General features: G+C 37.8%; 1 protein-coding gene across 3 annotated transcripts in view; it reads left to right on the top strand.

Annotated features, from left to right (window-relative positions):
- Positions 1 to 13,058, top strand: part of EDIL3 (EGF like repeats and discoidin domains 3) — a 240,073-nt gene that overhangs the window by 164,775 nt on the left and 62,240 nt on the right. For all 3 annotated transcript variants that reach the window (XM_027709380.1, XM_027709382.1, XM_027709381.1), the window contains one exon: positions 5,940 to 6,121. In XM_027709380.1, the coding sequence (XP_027565181.1) occupies positions 5,940 to 6,121 (182 nt within the window). The remainder of the gene's footprint in view (positions 1 to 5,939; positions 6,122 to 13,058) is intronic.

The raw sequence follows: 13,058 nt of genomic DNA on the forward strand, positions 1-13,058 counted from the left end.
TTTGAGTGAGAATGGTCCGTAATGTTTCATTGTACATATGTGTATATGTACAGCAGACCACCGCTGCTCCCAACCAGGCTGAGACCACCACCCTCGACTGGACTGCAATCACCACTTCTGACCAGACTGCAGCAGCTCTCCCACCAGCAGGTTTATTCCCTCTCCCTTTGCTTTGGACTCGGGGGGTGGGCCAAGGTACACCACTTTTGTTCATACCCCAGGGTGCTGGGTTTGTACATTTGGGTTTTGTGGATTAAAACCAATTGTCTGTCTGTATAATTGTACTTATTGCATTATTTTAATAAATTGTTATTCTGACTTATAAATCTCTCTTTTGAATTGAGTTCATTTTGTCTTGCTGGTTAACTTTTAAACCAGCACAGAAGGCATGATTGCAGATGCCTAAAGAAGATTTGTTTTCCACCTGCCTTCAATTTTGCATCTGTTTGTTTTGGTGATATTAGCTAGAGGCAGACCAACTGAGGGAATGAAAAGCAATATATTCTTGCTGCAAAATCAGGCATCTTTCGCCATCAGTAACAAGAAGTCTTTTCATTCTGTTTGCAGAGGCATAATCCTCACATTTTCAAGCAATTTTTAAACCAATTGGAGATTTTGCTTAATTTGTGGACCGACATAAATGTAAAAGTTCAAATTAAACATACTCATGTTTACGCTGCACTTTCTGCTAATTATCTCTTACTGTAGTAACTCTTTATCATAAAAGGGTTTGTCTTTTCACAATAAAGAGGGAGATGCAATGACTTATTTCCCTATTTCAATTTTGTCCTGAGGAGATATCAATGTAAAACGCAGTAAGCTGACTGTCATCTTTTGTTTCTTCCTTTTTTTCCCAACATTATTGTTCAACTGGAGGGATTTATTGTTGTCAGAGATAAGGGTGGAAGCACAGAACTCATCCTCTGTCTGGGGAGCTGTTTGATTCCCATACTCTCAGCCTACAAGTGAAATCTGGATTAAAAAAATCAATTGATTTGTAGTGCCAAACAGTACATAATGTTTCTAGACCTAATTAAGTTTGAGATTGTATAAGAATCCTTCAAGGCAGGTTTATAACCATTGCTGTCTTCATGTGAGTTGGTGGGGAATCTTTGGAGAACTGGGAAGATTCGCTTTTCCTATGTTATTAACTTTTCCCATGTTATTAGCTTTTCCCATCATTCCCTGGATCCACTCACATTCACTTAGCTGTTGGTATCTTTGTATTCTGTTACCTCCATGGACAGTGAGGTTTTATGGATATAGGTTTGTGTTTGATGAGAACAGGAGAAGCCTTAAAGGGGTTTTATTTAGTGCATAACAGTCACTGTAGGATTAAAACCAGTATTACATGAGTTAGTATCTTGCTTTTTAATGACACTAAAACAACAGTTCCAGACGACAAAATCTTCCTTGTGAATCTGTATCATGAACCTGTCAGGCAGCTTTTTATTGCTTTTTAATTTATTTTTTTTATCTTTCTTGCATCAAGTGTATTGTCATACCCCAATGTGTCAGCATTAACTAATAAAAATGGGCTTTTTTATTTAGTAACTAATGTTGATCAGTCTAAATTGCACGCTGTAGTGATACTATTATTTCTCAAGCTGTCATGATTTTTGTTAAATGAACTATGGATTTAATAGAAACAGGGGTATAACAATAAAATATAATCCAGCCTGTACTTGTTTAAAATATGCATCTCAGTTTTCCTTAAAAAAGAAACAATCTGAAAAAGCTGTCATTGCTTGTTTTCTTCATTGTTAGTGACCAATGGCTCTTAAAAACTTAAAGAAATAACTGACATCTCAACTTGAAGAAAAGTATTGTTTGTGTCTGAAATTTAATATCTTATGCAGAAACTAGTCTGTAACCAGTCCTTTATAGATAAAACATGTTTGATGGAACCAGAGATAGGTCATTCACCTGAGAGTTTTCAGGAGAGGTGAATTTCTTGTGAATTTAAAGAGAAGCAGCCCCATTAGAGAATGACTTGCTAATCTAGTGGAGTATTTGGAAGAAATTATTGAGCATATGGCTAAAAGAAGTCCATTTGCTGTGGTATTTGACTATCCAAAAATGCGTTCAATATTTCATTTTAACTGATAAAATAAAATAAATTGAAAGATTTTCTTGTTGAATACTATCTGATTAAAATAAAGACCTAAAGAGGTAGGCATAACAGTAGTAGAGCTTACTCACAGTATCCTAATGAAACTTCTGCTGAAGTCCTGGCTGTTGAATAAATTTAAAAAATACCAAAAAGTTCTGATGATTTAAGAAATGTACTTATAATTATAATATTGTTTAGAAATTATTATCCAGTCTTGTACTTCCTACACATCACATGTTGTAATGCCTGAACTGAACACCACAATATCTCTAATGTGGTGGTTGTAACTTTTAAGAGTGATAAATTTTGTGTTTAACTCACACTGAAAAAGTGACAAACGTGACAAACCATGATTGCAGCTGCAATGAAAATAGGGAGCTTGTACAACAAAGTACCTATTCACTGGAGGTAGAGATTTGCTTTGGATTTCAGGAATAATCCTCTTAATGATAAGGAAGATAAACACTTCTGAGCATATATGGTCAAAATAAGAGTTAAGTGCTGTACTTGGTAATTAAACTACCTTCGATTTTGAAAGGAAAATTCAACTTTCTCTTGTAAGGATCTTACACGTTTCAAAAAACTTTTAATGCATCTCAAACAAGAGATGTACTAACTAACACACCGAACACCTAACATATCGTGGTGGTTTGAGCCACCACAAAAATCCAAAATCTAATTTCCAGGCTTCCCCCACCCCTTCCCACAATTTTATCTCAACATGGAAGAGAAATTTTCAGGCAAGAGGCTTCTATATGGGAAAGGGGAAGTATATGCATTTATTCTACACAATAAATACTGTACAAGCTAAAAGCAACTATATATATAATATTATACATTTCTATCAGTCCTTTTAAGCTTCTCCTTCAATTTAGTCCAGGAAAAGCCCTTCAGGCTGATAGGTAACCAGTCTTTCTCTCGTGGGAGTGTTCGGGGAACCTGAACGCTCCCCCCAACAACCCCCAGCTGTTTGCTGAAGTCCTTTCTTTCTCATGAAGTCCAAGAAGATAGCTCTGAGTCCTTTCTCCTTGGTTCCGTGCCATCTCTGCTGTGTGATTCTCTCTCTCTCTCTTACCTCAGTTCCGTGCTGCTGTAGTTTAGTTCAGCTTATCAAACATACGCGTCTTGGAATCTTCATTCCTCCTCCGAGTTTTCGGCTGTCCTGCATTTAAATCACTGCAAGGACATCCTCCGGGCCTTTCTCTGGTCCATCTCCAATTTCGCCTGGGGTTATCTCCCTGGCACCGAGCTGTATTCAGCCCGTCCACTTTGGCTCCGTTCCAATGCCAAGCCTCTCCTCCACTTTATAGTGAGAGGGAAAAAAGAAGCCCCCCTCTACAGCCTAACTGCAAAAGGGGGGGGGGAAAGAGGGCTTAGCTGCAAGGCCTGCCTCTCTCTCTCTTCCACTTACCAGCTGTTTGTGAGTCTCGTCCCTCACAAACACACACTCATTCTAATGCTGCCTCCAACTCTGGCTTAGCCAGGGCTGTGGGCCGCAGGGCCCCCCTTCCCCTCGGAGGGGGAAAGAAGGGGGCCCTGCCACCCCTGGCCTTCTCACACCCGCACTCACACAGCAGCAGACACAACAGCAGCCAGACAGACTGATTGCCAACAACTTCCGCTGGTTGTGTATATATGATTTTTCAGCAGGAGCGGACAAGACGAGCAGTGATTGACCCTCCAGGGAAAACTGCCCTGGCACACAATCACCTCTAGGCCCCCTGGCTTCTAGGGGAGGCAATCTCAAACTATGACACACACCTTCAACGTCTCCTTTTTAATGTCCCCTTAGAGACCTCTCTCCTGCTTTCTCACATCTCTATTTTTTAATAATTATCAGTCTATGACTGCAGATGTTAAGGGTGGTTAATTTCATACGTGTATCCTGTGTGCGCTGTGAGTTGCACATACACACAGACACATCTGTGTGCATTTCTTTTCCATTATGAAATAGCAAAGGTATTTTAATAAGTAAATATAAGAAACTTTTGAAGATATGCACTTTCTTTAAAAAACTAAAGTTGTTTACCTCTGGCTTGCGAGCAGATATAGCAGTTCATATACCAAAGAATTTTATTCTGCTTCAATGGAAATATTTCAGAGCCAGAGCTAAGACTTGGAATAGGTTTTTCAATTCTTAAGTAACAGCATGATGAAAACACAATAAAGAACGACAATTTTCAAACATGCGGGCTTTTTGAATACATTCTATATTGAGCCTGCCTGTGCTGGTGACAAAGGATTTGTTTTCTTGTGGCACTACTGCACGCCTGGCACAGCAATGGGAGAGAGCTGTGTGTTGTCGTGTTCTGAGCACCGTTATCAAGTGCTGGATGCAAAGCCTTTATTGTTGGCTGATAAAGAAGAGTAGATTCTAGCCCAGCTTCATGGAGTGTTAAAAACATGTGTAAAATCATCGTGTGGTGCAAGTCAGTCGTTAATTTCAGTGGGGCCAGGATTTCATTTAAGGATATCCTGGAAGTTTTATCCAGGTTTTGAAGGATGGAAGGATCACACTCTGAACCCCACCCTTATGGGAGGTTTGGTTTACCTTTTTTCAAAGCACCAGTAAGTGCTTGTTCATGGCACTTTCTCCACAATCACCTTAAAACCTCAGTTTAGTTTATATTTTTCTCCATCACCAGTGACACACAGTACCTGGGGACTGTGCTACCAGTACCTCCCTGCACTGTCTCCCTGGCAAGAGGAGCAAATTCCAACAGTCACTTTTTCTTCTCTGTGCCTTTAAATTAATGAGGAATTAAATTATTTGTGACTTTCTCCCCACATGGGCATTTCAGAGTTCATTCTTGGGTACTGCTTGAGGTGAAACATTGCAAGGTTCCTGAGAAAATCGGAAATGTGAGTAAACGTCTGTCCTGTGGTACCAAAAATTGCCAAAGTGCAGTAGACCCACAAAGCAGATGATCTTTTGGCCAACAGACAATTAGTGGCTGCCAGAATAATTCCTGAATTTACCTTCTCTTTAGATTCTGCATTGGAATTGAGTAAAGAAAAATCTCATTTACTTCGAACTGGTTGGGGGTGTTGAATAGTGGATAGACTGCCAATAAATTTGTATAAAATGAATTTTCAACATTTTCTCAGTTTGGATTGTTCACAATAGCTGAGTGTTTTTCTTCCTGTACTCAAATGGAGGGGCTTCAGAAAACAATGTTAGCAGAATTATCTTGATTTTCTAAAACATTATGTCTGCAAGTATTTCTGGTGAATAAATTAATGATGAATACCACACATGAAATTATGAACACTGGGACATTACAGTCAAGTACACACTTAGTGGTTGCTGATTAAATGTATAAGACCATTAAATATTTTTGGTGTAACTGAACAATAATGTGTCTAGTTTCCTATTTCTAAAAAAAACCAGCAATAACAATTTGTGGTATGTTGGCTAAATGCTAACCTCTGGGGCAAGAGCAACCATATGGAACTTGGCAGTAATTGCAGAATTTTAAATATGCTTTTATCAATCATTTCAATATTTGAATCAGAGGATTGTTTTTTTTTTTCATTGTGTCCATAAAACTCAAACTCTCAACTCTTCAGACAGAGCAAACTAAAAGCTTAATCCATTACATTATTTTACAAGGAGAATAGTTAATTACTGGAAGTATTTTTTACCTTTTTTTTTTTAATTTCTACAAAAACAAGATGCTAGTTGAGTATTTTAAATTCCTTCTAAGTTGTATTTGGCATGACTTTTTGGATCTATTTGTATGCTGTTGTAATTACAGCCACTTGGGGCTCAGAAGAGTTGATCATTTGAGTTGCATTCATTTTTTTTCTCCTGTTGCATTTGCAGGATGCTCTGGCCCACTAGGGATAGAAGGAGGGATTGTGTCAAACCAACAAATCACTGCATCATCCACCCATCGAGCTCTTTTTGGCCTCCAGAAATGGTACCCATACTATGCACGGCTTAATAAGAAGGGTCTTGTGAATGCCTGGACTGCTGCAGAGAATGACAGATGGCCATGGATTCAGGTAACAGATGGAGCTGAGGGGGAAAAAAATCTCCTTGATTCAATTGCCAGTATCACTTAAGAAACTGATGAAGACAAGTGGTTAATGAACAGCTAGATTCTTATTCACTGTCAGAAAAATAGCCTAGGCTAAAAGGGACTGTTTAGTTGAAAAACAGTGATAATCTTGATTTTTCAAATGCACAAATCTTTTTATTTAAAAATGTGCATATGTTCCTTTGTGGCTCTAAACTGTGGAAAGCAGATTTATAAAGGCTGTTTTCAAAGAAGCTGCTTTCCACAGATGTTACATTTCGTAGTTGGGTCCTTAGAAGCACATCACAGCAATATCTCGTGGTGGAGATGTTTTGACATGTGCAGCCTTCTGTGGGCATCTTTCTGGAGAGCTTTAATGTGGTTTTGGCTGTACCAGAGCCTGCAGGAAGACCTGGTCCTCTCTGCTGAGCTGCTCTGGGCACACAGGTTAAGTATTGTGCATCGTGATGGAAGTAACAAGAAGTGTTTTAATTAAGGCTGGAACAGCTGTTAGTTCAGCCACATCCATGGGGCCAAAAATACAGATTTTCTCATTCCCACTCAAGGGTGTTATTGCTGGAATGATTCAAATGGCAGTGCCCTCATTGTGAACTGGATTTCTCTGTGCCCAACAAATTATTTCAGTGGAAGCAGTGATTATGAAGTCCTGTGGCAGTATTTTAATGAAGATAATGATTATCTAGTGATTGCTGTAGCTCTTTGCTCTTATGAGGTTTTCATGATATATGAATTGGTCTAAGCTTTGGCAATTTCAGCTGTTGGTTAATAAAGGTTAGTAAGTTAGATACTTAAGGGAAAATCTTTTGCAATAATCAGGGTAGTCAATAGGTGAAGAGGATGTTTCCCTTCCAGTGAACACAGGATTTAGCTAAACATGGTGTTTGAGCATCTTATCTGCCAGCACTAAGTTGAACTGTCCATAATGTCCCTCAGGTGTGACAGACACACTGTACTCCAAGTTACCTTTGTGAGCATATCATAATATTTGTCATATTCAAGTTTTTGTCCTGACTACCACTTGTGATTTTTCCTGAGTGACTCCCAAATTATCTGGGGAAAAAGCACAAGGGATTACTTGTTCATTTTTCTCATTTGGAGAGCAGACACAAAGTGCTGCTTGATGGAGTTTTCTGGAACTGGGGTGGTGAGAGTGCTGAATTTTGTCAGTTCTGGAAAACGAAGCCAGTGTTACTGTTTGTTATTTATTGCAGAGTGAAAAGACAAAGGCCCTTCAATGTATCTTAAGTTAGCTTTCATCCATAAAGACCAGAGGGGTTATTAGGAAGTCTAAAATTTATACATTGAAAAAGAACTGGAAAGAGTAAGGCTAAGGGACTCGGACAGAATTATTTCCTCAGAAACAGAAAGCTAATGTAACTTTAATAGATAATGAAAAAGTCAGCATTGCAGTACCTTTTGGGCTTCTTTAGAGTGTGGGCTTTATTAAATGAGCTGGGGAAAAAAATTCAAAATCATTTAGCACTTGACCCCTAGACACATCTTTTTCTGGGAGATGAACTGGATGGGCATGCCTGATGGTCTCATGCTTCTACTGATGTTTGCACTTGTCAAAGCCGCAACCCACATCGGAGGCAGCTCTCAGACCCCTGTGCAGGTGTGTACCCAAACCAGACTTGGGTCTGCCTTGGGCTTTGCTCCCAGCAAAATCTTCCCTTTCCTCTTACCCGGGAGGAACATTGGACTGATGGAGAAAATGTGTATATAAATCTCAACCCATGGCATCAGATCTGAACAATTTGTTCTTTTTCTTTGGAGTTTATGGATCAAATCTAAGTAATTCCTATCCCATACAGGTTATTCTGTAATTTTGACAACCATAGTGTGTAAGGATTTTCTAGAAGTGTTAAGTGATATGATTAATGTATTCTAAGCAACAAGCAGTTCCTTCTTTTTCTTCTCACTTTTCTTGCATAATAAATTTGGTCTATAATTTTCACAAAACTTGCCAAATATTTTTTCTCTTTTTTTATTTTTTTTTTTTTTAGTTCACAGCAAAATTAAAAGTACTCTGTAATGTCAGAAGAGATCTTTAAATCTTAATAGGATTTCTTTCTTTCCATTTTTGAAAACTTTTCTCTTTAAAACACCTGGGACCATAAAATATGGAATTTTTAGGGGAATTATACTTGTAGGGAAAAAAGTGGTTTTTAGTGTTCTGCAGGAACCCTGTTTTGATTTGGCAAGGGTACAGAGCTCCACACACTCACACTTTATGCACTGCATAGTAATTCTTTACATCAGAGTACTGTTCTTCAAGCATAAAATGAGCTCTAAGAGACAAAAACTGCCCGACCCTTATGTGGATGAACAGTTTGTGTTGAGGGAAGAGGAGAAGCAAAAATCCTGCAACTTGTTTTTGCACAGGTTCTGTGGTGGTCAGGGACACACTTCATCAACGTTTGTGGAGGGTTGCAAAATAGTCAGTCTGCTCTTGATTTGGGCTAAATTTCCAGCTACCTTCCTTCTGATCTGGAGGGAGAAAAGACCTCTGACAAGAACCTATTTGAATTTTTACTTTAGCCTGTCACCAGCTCCTCCCCAGACCCTACTGTGAGTAGCCTGCACATGGAATCTTCTCCGTGCTGCTCCCAGTGACAAAGAAGCTGGTCCAGAGGAAAGCATGAAAAATGGTGTGAATGTTTGGTAGAGATAAAGTGGGAAAATTTCAAAACCAGAAACTCTGTTTTTGGGAAATGTAAATGAACATTTAGCTTAGTGAACCTGAAGCAATAACCTGTTCCACCTCTTGTAGTTTCCAATGCTAGATAAATTCTAGTGGAAGCTGTGTAATTGGCAAAGTCAAGCAAAGTATGATTATGTGCAGGTCTGTAGCTATTTTTGCCTTTATCATTTAATTTCTTTATTTATATGCAGCCTGGCAAATAAAAGGTTTGAGTGCTTTGCTTATAACTCACTTGTAATGAGTGTATAGTTTTTTTGCTCTAGTCTTTCAGGTGTCTGATACGCATGAACTAATTAGTAGGCAACTTCATTTCCATCATCCTCCTGATGAACTGAAAATTGAAATTTCCATTTTAAATTTACACTCTCAGCATGTAATTAGTAATGGCACTACAATGCTTGTAACTGGCTTGTGATTTAAAGGGTCAATGTCCTTTTTTTTTTTTAAAGCAAGTTAAAGTCAGTCATACCTGCCTTTTAAAGTTCTGCTGGCCTCTGTTTCTCCTCACAAGTTGGCTGGGATAAAACAGCACCTGTGTACTGCTTACCACTTTCTTAGTGGTATTAAAATCCCATGCTTTTATTTTTCATTACTTTCTCTTGAAAAATAACCAAAATGGTCACTTTACCTTGTCCAGTAATGAGTCTTTTTTGTGAACTCTTTTTTTAAAAACAACATTTTCTCTTTTCTCTTTTCTCCTTTTGCATTTGTGGCTTTAAAATATGTTGATTTGTTTTAGCCTGATTTCACTTCATCTCTACTTATTCCTTGCATGCATCTTTTTTTTTTTTTTTTTTTTTAAATTTAAGGCAGTATGAATCAGAATAGATATCTCCATGGTCAGGATTGTTGATTCTGTTATGTCTGTATCATATCCAACGTCATAAATTATGAAGAGGATCCTATAGGGTGCCTATAGGGTGGGGTTTTTTGTTTGTTTTGTTTTTTTTAAGAGACTACCACCTCTTCTTTTTAAGTATTTTGTGGTCTTTTGGACATGGAAATTGTTTTTACAAGGTGTTAACCCACAGCCACCAAAAGCAGATTTGAGTACACTCTACATTTAGAGAATATTAAGAAAATATACTTACTACAGTGTACCCTGCCATTGTGTAGGAGATGTGATTGAACACCTGAACTGTTGCGGGAGATTGTTGGATACAAATGTTAGTTATTAAATAGAATAATAAGAAATCTATTTTGTTGTCTTTCATTAAAATAGCATAAACTCTTTCTCTAGGCATATTGGTGTGGTTATGAATGGGTTTTTAAATAAAATATTCAAACATTTATTTTATTATTTTGATAAGTAGAAGAACTCATTTACAAAACAGCTGGACTGCTCAGTTTGGTTGCAGAATCAAAAAATGGGAAGTAAAGTTGGTTCAGGTTGAGTAGTTAGCTTTTTTCCTCTAGTTCTTATTGAATACAATAATATCCAAAATAATTGAGCTTAGGGTTTTTCTTCTTCCAAGAATCTATCCCTTTCCAGGTTTATTTCATATTTTTGTTCTTTTCCGGGGTCAGTTTTTAAAAGTCAAATGTAATTTCGAAAGGGAAAAACTAGAAGTCTTTTTTGGAATATATGAAAAGAGCATTCTAATTCTTGCCTTTTTCTTATTTATTACCTAAATGGCTTTTCTAAAACTATGTGCTGAGGTTCAGATGAAACTTTATATTCTGAGATACAATAGTTTGATCAAAAAGGTGTCTAACTTCTAATTGGTAATTTCAATATATTAGTATTCCATTCCAAAATAAAACACATTGTGTTCATTTGCTTTTACCTCCTCATTGCACCTGTTGTAAATAATATTTTTTGCTTTTTTCAATAACTTTTCACAGTTTTAATAAAATTTTTCACTATACTTCTTGAAATTATGAGTAAATAGTCTTCCTGCAGAGATTGTTAATAAAAACAGGTGATCTAGGATGGAAAGGAATCTACCCCAACAGCTTCAGGGCAAAATATTTCCAAAACTTCTACCTATTAGAATTACTTCATTTAATGTTTTGTTGTTATTGTTTGTGTGTTTTTTGCTTTTTTTGTTTAGTTGGTTTGTTTTTTGTTTTTTGTTTTTTGACGTAATTACTGTCAACGCTTTTTTTAAAAAAGCCTAAATATACTGGAGTATTATTTCTGGTAGGTAGGATTTATATTTTTATTCTGTCTTATTTTGGATTTTACACAACTGTCTCTGCACCTCTTTTGGTTTCAATTCCACCTCTGGTGCTCAGCCTCACAATTTTTGGGGCTTGCAGTCCCATGGTATAATTAGATCTGTGACTATGAACATCACAAACCTAATCATAAGTAGTGTAACACAAAAAAAAAAAAAAGTACTTGTAATAGAAACTTTCTAAGTTCCATCATTGTTACCCCCAAGCAGGAAGCCATAAAGTAGTGGGTGTTTTTTTCTACAAAAAAAAGACAAGGACAAAAAGATTAACAGCTTCTTCATCAAGAGCTTCCAAAGAGCAAGTATACACCAGGTGATAACTATTTGCTAATGAAATGATAAAACCAAAAATATACAGAGATCTTGCAGAACATTCATTCAGACATCTTTTGATGAGAACTCTAAGCAAACTGCCATCTGTCAAACCATTCATTTTGTCGAAGTTCATTTCTGCATTCACGAGTAATATTGTATCAGCCTCCAAAAATACCTGTTGTCACAGCTTAAATGTTTAATATTACTTAATATAGCTCTAATCTTGGTATAATGTGGCCAGTGAACCTTATGACACACAATCTCAGAGTCATTGTGTAGGGTGATGGCCACCACACAGGAAGACTTCACCTACTAAGTTAAACGCTGAAAAAACTGTGAAAAGTTTTTTGTCAATACTCCAATATTTGACTTAATATCGTTGAAGAATTTCCTTGGAGGATACTGAAGAGTGGCAGTAAGTTCCTGAAAGCCCTTGACAGTGGAGAACAGAAACTAATAATGCAAGTGCAGTTGACTTCTCTCAAAACCATCCCACCTTTGAACTCCAGGAATTAGAAGAGGTGATCAGCTAACCAAAGCCTGCCATAAATTCAGTAACTTCACTGAACTCAATACCAATGTCTGCTCTCAACATCTGCACATTTAGCTTACAGGCCAAAAATATAATTTATGTACTCAAAGAAGGACTGGGAACCTATTTCTTAGTGTAATCATCCATAAACTCCCTGGAGTCCTATATCTTGATATCTATTTCATATCGTATCTCCCAGTTTCATTCCTCGTACACACAAACACCCACGCACAGACATATTCAAACAACTTTTGATTGAGGTTTCAGGTACACAAAATCCGTCAGCTCAGAGTCAGCATCCCCATGGCAACCGAGATTTGATGCTGTTGTGAACACATCCATCACATGCTCTGTCAGCCTGTGTGCCAGCTCTCCTTAATTACTCTCTGTAATGTGGATGAAGGGCTGAAGCAACAGGACCTTTAAACACATTATTTCCTGCATCTGTGGCACCATCCATTTTAGCTAAATATTTTTTTTTCCACATTTGACATCCTGATATTAAAAACAATCAAACCAGAAAGTGGTAACTCACTGAAACGATCAAATGTGTCTCCCCCTGGTTTCTTGCACCAGTAAAAAGAGATGCCCGAGCATATATGTGGTGGTAATGTATGAGGATCACAGTCCCCCTGTTTTGGGGACAGGATCTAAATCTGAAAGACGATACCATGCTGATATATGATAGTCAAACAGGTCATCTTCTAAACACTCACTTTCAAAACTGAGAGAGTAAAGGATCCTCACTCTTAGTTACTCTCCTGCTAGACTTGACTTCTAGAAAAATGCTGTTTCAAGCTACTTCATTACAGCTAAGGTTCAGGAAACAAAAGTTCAAGAAAAAGTTAAATTATATTAGGATTTTTTTTTTAATGTGGTACAAAGACATCTATATACAGAATCCCAGAATGGGTCAGGCTTGAAGGGACCACCTCCCTGCTCCAGCAAAGTCACCCCTGACCTGCTGGAGATCCTCTTCCCAATGCACCCCAGCATCCCACTGACCTTCTTAGCCACAAGGACATGTGGCTGGACAGGGACAGCTGGTTGTCTACCAGGACCCCCAGGTCCTTCTCTGCTGAAGTAAACTCATGCTCTTGGCCTCCCCTGGAAATGACAGCATGTGTTTGTCATCTCAAAGACCACCTAATTTCAGTCAATCATCAGTTCT

Source organism: Neopelma chrysocephalum, unplaced genomic scaffold (assembly GCF_003984885.1).
Source record: "Neopelma chrysocephalum unplaced genomic scaffold, ASM398488v2 Primary Assembly neopelma1_96773, whole genome shotgun sequence".
NCBI lineage: Eukaryota > Metazoa > Chordata > Aves > Passeriformes > Pipridae > Neopelma > Neopelma chrysocephalum.